Raw genomic sequence first — 8,272 nt, 5'->3', positions numbered from 1 at the left:
ATTTGCTTTACTGCAGTAAGGGACCAATTGAAAACAACAAAATTATATCACAAAACCAGAGGCAACCATAAAAGAGATTTAAAAAAAAAAAAAAAATTGGATTCAGAAGTAAACGATTTGAAATTGTCCAAAAATGGAATGAACTGGGTGGTGGTATTAGTGATTTGCTCATCATTTAAGTAAAACCAGCGAGAATTAAACATTTGGCATTCTGCTTTGTGTATAGGTTGTATACTTCATAATTCTACATCTAGTATTCAATAGGACTTTGACAAAAAGCCTTATTTCAAGTGAATGACAGAAAGGTCAGTAGAGTATAATAGTAAGTGCTTATATCCACAATCTCAACATATGTTTGCAGAGACACCTTTTCAACTCAAAAGTGGCTTTAAGCTTACTAATGATACAGTGGTATCATTCATTCAAATTGACAAGGATTTGATAATGTTGGAGATATTAGGACCATGGAAAAATGCTTTAAGCAAACAAATCAATAGTCTGTATAGCAAAGAAAATTATTTATTGTAAACAAGATATAAAGTACAAAGTACAACATAAGAAATATTGTGCAAATCTTAAAGTAGTCACAAGAATGTTTTTGACATTACAATGAAATTTCTCTATAATGTTTCCTATGGGGCCAAGTTTTGAAACTGTATATTAAAAAAAAATTGTAAGAGGTAATATTGCTTTTTGGCCTTTACCTGAATGTTTAAAAACTAAACCTGATACATATAAAAATGCTAAAGAAACAATATAATGAAAAATTTCATTGTATATGTCAAACAGCTCACTTTGCTCTACTGTGTATAACATCCACGATACAACAGGATATAATAGAAATACTGTTAATGAAAGTTATGTACTAATTATTCCCACCTCCCCTCTACCCAAAAAACTCCTAAAACAGGACAGATTTTTTCAGTTGTCCTTTTGTTAACTTAAACAATAACCCCCCTCCCCACTAACTTTCTAGTTCAATACAGCACACATTATATCCTTATTATATAAGAATTTTTTACTTATAATAGAACCATCTTTCAAAGAGTAACTTATTTTTGATGTCCCTTCTTAAAACTGCAAGATTTTTTTCGTCTTCAGATAATTTTTTCACAAAGTGCAGTGTATCTCAAGAGTTTAGGGAAAACACAATGGCATAACAATTTTTAATTCTTCACTGGAAACTGCAGGCAAACTAAAAGTTCAGAACATCATGAGATGCTTAAAAAGTCTGTTTTAACTTCATGACTATAGACAAAAAGTAAAAAACAAGGAGCTATACATTAATAGAATTAAATTTATAAGGTCTCCAGTTTATGTAGTCCTCTCCAGCCACAAATGGCTTTCTTTTGTCCATTGTGGAAAAATGCCAGTACTAGTTAAAAGATGACAACAGCATTCACTAACTATAGAGATACGAGGAAACAAGATAATTACTCTGCTAGGAAAAGATGACAATATTTGCAGTAATTAAAGCAAACCAACATTACATGTCTACTTCTGTACCATGTTTCTTTTTTGTCTATACTCTCTTGAAACGACAAAGTATTTTAAAAGGATCCCACTCAAAGTTGGGATCAAATGTGCTAACACATTAGGCACACCAATTCAAAACCTGTGCTGCCTTTTTGTCTTGATCAGAAACCTTCAGAAGGAAACTCTCTTCCTCCTTGTGTGCAAATGAAATCTGCCTTTCTGTGAATGCCCGGCCCCCATTCTGCCTGCATTTCTGCATTTTCTCATCTCTAACCCAGAGTGGACCCTTGCCCCAGAAGCCCCAAGAGCCCCAAAGCATCCGGGCCGGAGTGGAAGCACTTGTACACCACTGCTGATAGTGGCTGTGACCAACATTAGTTCTGATGTTGTCTTCAGGTGCTCTTACTTTCACTGTGTTGTAGCAGGTGCTGGGGGAGAAGCAATGTCATTTAACTTGCTCACTTCCATCTGCCAGTTGGGCAGCTTCTTAGCAGACAGATGGCGACGTGCGTGCTTGGTCAAATGGTCACTCCTCATGAATCGCCTATCACACATAGGACAGGCAAACTTCTTTTCGCCTGTGTGTGTTCTTCGATGTCGTGAGAGTTCATCTGAGCGGGCAAACTTCCTTTCACAACCTTTCCAACTACAGCTAAAAGGCTTCTCTCCTAAAACAAAAACAGATAAATCATAATTTAAAAAAAACTAGAACAATGACTCAATGTCATCTATGCATTTTATCATATCATCTATGGCATAGTAAAACTACATGATGTGGTCAAATGCTTTTAAAGATACTGAAAAAGAAATGCTATTAATGATACTGGTGCAAAACTTCCAGATTACCTAATCATATCCCATCACATGTGCCATGTAAAACTGCAAGGTGTTTCTTATACATAAGTGATCCCCAGGCTAAGACAAATCAGCTTTTTCAATCATGCACATAGTTCAAAGATCAAATCTTCTATAAGCTATTGCTATGCTTACAATACTATTACAACATGGCTACAAATGTGCTTCTGTGGACAGTCAACAGAACTATAACTAAAAATCTTTTTCTAAACAAACAAGACGTAAATCAAATCAATACCTGTATGTGTTCGCATGTGGGCTTTTAAGTGAGAACTTTTAAAATAAGTCTTTCCACATCCTGGGTGACTGCAAATGTGACTTCTTATTCTCAATGAGTCAATCTGTGCGGTAACTTTCGTCGTAGAAGGGGCAAACCCTGGAGCAGGAGCAATGGGAGAGAGTCTGTTGCCATTTGGGCTCATCACTGAAGGTTTGGGGTTTTGGACCACAGATTGCGGCACGACAAACATGACAGCACCTTTAGGGACTTGTGTTCCCATAAACACAACAGGCTGGCAAAGGGCTGGCTGTTGACTAGGTGGAGTGTTAGGGACAACTGCTGTTACAACGGGGTTGTTTGTAGGGAGGGGGACCATCTGCGGAACCATCTGGCAAATGACTGGCACGGGTGGAACTCCACTTGCTGATGTAGCACGTGGGGAGACCAACACTGACTTTTGTTTTGGGGAGACAGGAAGTAGCTGGGGGCTACAGATGACAGTCTCTGAAGAAGGCACAGAAATGTCACTAAGAGCAGCACCTGCTTTTTCTTCCACGTGGGCCACCGTGGTGCTCTCACATTTGGATCTGTTTGGTGACACAGCTGCACACGGCACATTTTTCCTTGTCGTCTCAACACTTAGGTGAGATCTTCTTTTAAAGACATTGTCCTGGTATTTTAGCATACTGGCAGCTTTCATGGGACAGGTTCTGTGATTACACAGTTGGGCATCAGCCGTGTGACGAATTACACTTGTAGCCTGAGCTTTCAAAGGTCTTGGTGCTGGTAACTGGCCCTTATCGTTCTCTTCAAAATCACCCCCACGGAGAGGCTTTGAAGTGTCAGCAAATGATTTAAAGTGTCCGGCAGATGGCGCTGACACCACTGAATTGGGTACATGGGAGGCTTCAAAGTCTGATGGACTATAGGGTGGAGTCAAACACTAGAGAAAGAGAAATATAAATATATTAGCCAAAAAAAAAAAAAAAAAGTGTTAATTCTATTAACAGCACTGTAAAAAAATCTGCCACAGGCAACAACGTTAAAAAGAGTAACTCACAAATGCTGGTATGGCATGGAAGTCGGCTGTGCCAGGTAGCAAGCCCTCCTCGGTTTCTTCGGACACATCAGAGGCCGGTGTAATTGGTCTAATTTCAGTGTATTTCTTGAAATCAGGCTTCCAACTGCAGCTCATGGACATAAGAGCTTCTACAGCCTCAAAATCACTTTTCTCTGTAGAATTGTTCCAGGAACATCTACCTTCTTTTGGTTTTTCAAAAATCATTTCTGCCTACAAAAAGACAAAATAAAAAATTATCACTACTTTTCCCCAACTAAGTGGTAAACAGAATTAGTTTAATTTATGAAAATAACCAAACAATCAAGTTACTTGAACACCACTTGATATTAAAAAAAAAAAAAAAAAAAAAAAAAAAGTGTATTCTTTCCTTCTCTATGAGACAAATGAAATGGCTGTCTTCAGGAGACTGAAACCAGGTTCAATAAAAAAATCTCACCATGTAGATATTTAATATAATATTCAGGAGATAAAGTTTGCATTTGTGTTAACTGGACTTGTAAATCAAGAGAGATGGATCTGAAACCAAATGACTCACTAACTACTAAATGGCCTTGGACAAAAGTTTAGTGTGCATGCATGATAGTAATATTACCCTTTTATGTTAAAAAAAATGCAAAAATTCTGTGACCTTTCTTCTCTAGTGTGAATTCCTAATAGGAAAAAAATTCTTTTTCTTATAGAAGCAGAAGGGGTATATATAATGGAAAGAGGACTGAAGCTTTAGAGGACCTAGGTTATTTCTGCTTTATAAATATATTTCGGACACTGGAGCTTCGATTTACTCATCTAAAATGAAGAGAGTGGACTACATCAGGGGTAGGGATGTCCTGGTGTTTCAAACTATAGTACAACATAATTCTTTTGCATTCCTATGAACTTTGATATGCATTTATGTTGAAAAAGGGACTCGGGACACAACAAGCTAAATAATCTTGGAGACTAAATTAAAAAAACCAAAAACTCTGGAGGTTAAATGTTCAGGAAGTTTCAACTCTCATCTTGGTCCATATTTTATTTTTGCATACCTGTAACCTTTTACTTTATCAATCACAAGAAACTAAGCATTACAAGATATGATCAAGCCTTTGAAAAACTGAAAGCTTGTCTTTCAAATCTTAATTTACTAGTATAGCTCTTCAGGTTTGGTTGGTTTTAAATATCAATTGCTGTATCTTTTGTAGTTTATGTAAGTTTCTGACTTAAATTTGATTTATTTTCTAACAGTACTATTGAGGATGCCATATTTGTCACAAGACTTATAAAAGAACAAGTCACTGAAATCTTCCAATTATTAGTTTTAAGCTATTAAAACACTGAAAAACAGGCTGGTTGAAATCTATTGGTGTCATTCCATCTTTCTTTCCCTGCGTCAGGAGGGGAAATACACATCTGCAACTCTCAGCAACCCCCGGGAAAGGCAAAAAAGGATGAACGAGAGAGCATTAGGCAGAGAAGCTCTGGAGGCAGGACTCCAAAACTGACGGAGTGGGAAGGGAAAGGAACAGGGAGGGGGAGGAAAGGGAGTGGGGAGCAGGGCAGGAAAGGGAAGCAGGGGAGGCTCAGGGCGGGGGAGGCAGACGGAGGAGGAGAATGAGAGGGGGAGGGCAGACAACGAGGGAGATCCTCTCCGGCTAGCTCAACCAGACGGGGCCGCCCTAACCTCAGAGGCTTGAGGGTGATTCAGGGCGGAACATTCCTCACCGGTCGCACGTCCCCGCATCCCTTCTCTGCCATTGGTCCGATAAGACCGGCGGCGTGGATGGGGATTGGCTGCCTCCAGGAAGGGGGCGGGAACTACTTGTAAGGGGGGGAGGTTGGAGCCAGAGGCATGTGAACAAAGCGTGATCACGGGCTGCTCCCGGACTGGCAGGAAACGTGAACTGGGAATTGCCGCGCGTTCACCTTTCACCTACTTCCTGAGACCGCAGGGGCCCAACCCGCCCCCGCGTCAGGGCGGGAGAGGGAGGAGGGGACTGAAAGTAGCCGCCAACCGCCCAGAAGTCCGCTCCAGAAGAGGGGGGAGGGGACCTAGCCGCACCCTCCCCCTTCCCCCTCCCCCCGCGCCTAAGGGAAGGAGGCTCCCCCGCCTCTTCATGCCTCAAGCCAGCCGCGGTTCCCTTAGGAACCGACAGAGGGGCTGGGCCTCACTCCCCAGCCCAACAGGCGCGGGCTGGGTCACCCGGGGACGAGAAGCTGCTCAGCTCCGTCTCCCTTGCAGCCCCCTCTATCCCCGGCAATTGGGGAGGGGCCAGAACAGCCGACGCGGAAATCATCCCCACCCCCCCAGACGGGGGGACCCGGCGCGCCTCAGCCCCGCCCCCCGGCCCGAGCGCTGACCCCGCGGCCCCCACGCCCAGCCTGGCTGCTCCCAGATAGAGGCCGGGCTCTGCTCCGCCCGCCCCTCCCTCCTCTCCGCCCCCGCCCCGACCGGCGTGGCTGGGCAGAGGCAGTGCAGAGCCCAGCCACCGCCCCCTCCGCCTCCGCCTCGGGACCTCAGACCACCTCGCAGCCCTCCAGACACTCCGAGGCTCCCCCTCCCCTCCATTTCCGGGAGGCGCAGCCCCCGCCACTCCTTCTGACATGATTTCCCAGACGAGCGGCCCCCAGAGATGTCCCTCCTCCCAGACGGAGCGGAGCTCAGCCCCCACGCGGCGCGTCTCCCTACCACCCACGTCCCCCCCCCCCTTCCTCATCTCAATCCCCCGTTTTATCTCGTCCCATTTACAAATCCCTTTCTGATCCTCTGGGACCCCGCGGGGCAGTAGCCCGCTTCCAGTCTTGGGACAGCAGCTTCCAGCCGTCTCCCACTGCCGATCTGAGCGCGCTTGGAGTCGCCCCATTTGTGGCTACCGCAACTCCTACCCCCTCCTTGTTCTCAGCTCCAAATGTCCTGCAGCAGCCCCTTCCCGCTCATCGTCCGCCCCCCTTCCTCATTTCCCCATCCTCATTCTTAAACCCTCTCTTCATATGCTCCATTTAGGACGCCCCCCAAAAACTTAACTGGCATACAGCCTTACACCTTCCCCTAAACCTGCAAGACCCCCACCTCCCGGCTTACGTACCACCTTCCAGACACTAACTCAGTCCCCCACCCCCATCTACCGCCTCCCGTCAATGCACCTGTCCCGGACCCTCCGGAGTAACTGGGAACCCCTTCCCAACCCCCCGCCCTTTCCTAACTGGGTAGCTTCTTCTCCTCACCCTTTCTGTCCCCATCCTTCCCGCTCTCCTCATTCCTGCCCCGGTTTTCCTCACCCTTAGCCTTGCCTTTTATCCCTCTCACCCCTTCAGTTATCTACTCCGCGGCCCCCCAAATTTCACCCCTCAGTTACGGGACCCAGGAAGCGATCCCCTCCTGTTTCCCTCTCTACCCCCACTTTCCCCGATGTCCTGGCCTGCAGCCCCTTCCCTTTTTTCCCTTCATCCTTCATCCGAACTACCTACCTGCCCCAGAGTCCCAATACCTCTCTTCGTAAGTTAGTATCCTTCAGACCTCTAGTCTCTCCAACAATCCCCTCCCCGGGTCAGTCCCCCACAAGCTCTTAATTTCGTCAGCCAAGAGGCGAGCCCCCAGCCTCGGACTCATAACCCTTCTGCTCAGACGTGCCAGAAGTAAGGGCTCGTTCGAGGGTCGTAGCCCTTTGGGTCCTCTGGTGAAGTGGGAGCTGCAAAGCAGGGTAAGGGATCGTAAGGTGACTCACCGAAGGCTGCTGCAGGGAAGACCCGAAGTTGAGCATGGCTGGCTAGTAATCCGCTCCAGAGACACGCTTACCGCTCCCGCCGCTACAGCGTTCCTCGCCGTCTGTCCACCCCCCCATTCAGGTAGCCTCTCAGCCTGCCTAGCGCCGCGGGAGGGGGCGGAGGCGGAGCCTGTGCTGGCCCAATCAGCTGCAAAGGTGTGTGAGGCGCCGACCAATGGGCTCTGGGGACCACGCGTGATCAGCGGCTGCCCGGCAGCGTGAAGCCAGTGTCAGTGGAGCGTGTACACAATCCCGGGCTGCGTGTTCCCCGGGCTCTACCCGGGGGGACTCCCTCCAGTCGCCCCACCTGACTTGATGTCACCCCCCACACCGCCTTTCTCAACTCCCTTCTTAGTCTTCTCCTCCTAGGTGTCTCAGGGGAACGCCTCTGGGATGAGGCTCGGACTAGAGAGGGGTTAACCCGGCTGCGCCGGGTCTACCGGGGACCACGTGGGTGGGGAGAAGGAATTCCCCAGTTCTGGCCTAGCCCCTTCCACCCCCACCCGCAGCTTGGCAGGCCAGCCCAGGCAGTCCGCCCCGGGCCGTCCGCCTCAGTGCTCCGCCCCGCCCCTGCCCGCTCCCCTCTCCCTTCTCCCCGACGCCCCCGGCCACGCCTCTGTCGGGTAGGTCGGGAGGGGTGGGGTAGGGGTGCGGGGAGGCCGCCTCTTGGCTTGGCTGGCAGCGAGCGGGCGGCGGTAGTTGCTGCAGCTGAGGGGGCCGGAGCCAAGTGATTTGCATTTAGAGGCGCCTTCGCTCTACATTAGTGGAGAATCTGGGCAGAAACCAGATCTTAGTGATCTCGTTTGTTTCATTTAAAAAGCATTTCCTACTTGCTGAATTTTGTTCCTCCTAGTTGGGGAAGAGGGCAAGGAAGGAGACTGGGAGTGTCACTGCTGCAGG

The 8,272-nt window shown here is 47.3% G+C and overlaps 1 protein-coding gene across 1 annotated transcript; it reads right to left on the bottom strand.

Moving 5' to 3' along the window:
- Window positions 1-503: 503 nt before the first annotated feature.
- On the bottom strand, window positions 504-7,464 carry KLF10 (KLF transcription factor 10). Its single transcript, XM_074267772.1, has 4 exons — window positions 7,334-7,464; window positions 3,612-3,842; window positions 2,570-3,494; window positions 504-2,144 (listed from the first exon to the last, which is right to left on the bottom strand). The coding sequence occupies exons 1-4, from the start codon at window positions 7,367-7,369 to the stop codon at window positions 1,885-1,887; spliced, it is 1,452 nt and encodes a 483-aa protein (XP_074123873.1). The 5' UTR covers window positions 7,370-7,464; the 3' UTR covers window positions 504-1,884.
- Window positions 7,465-8,272: the final 808 nt, after the last annotated feature.

Source organism: Sminthopsis crassicaudata, chromosome 1 (genome assembly GCF_048593235.1).
Source record: "Sminthopsis crassicaudata isolate SCR6 chromosome 1, ASM4859323v1, whole genome shotgun sequence".
NCBI lineage: Eukaryota > Metazoa > Chordata > Mammalia > Dasyuromorphia > Dasyuridae > Sminthopsis > Sminthopsis crassicaudata.
This window is presented reverse-complemented; position numbering and strand designations above follow the sequence as displayed.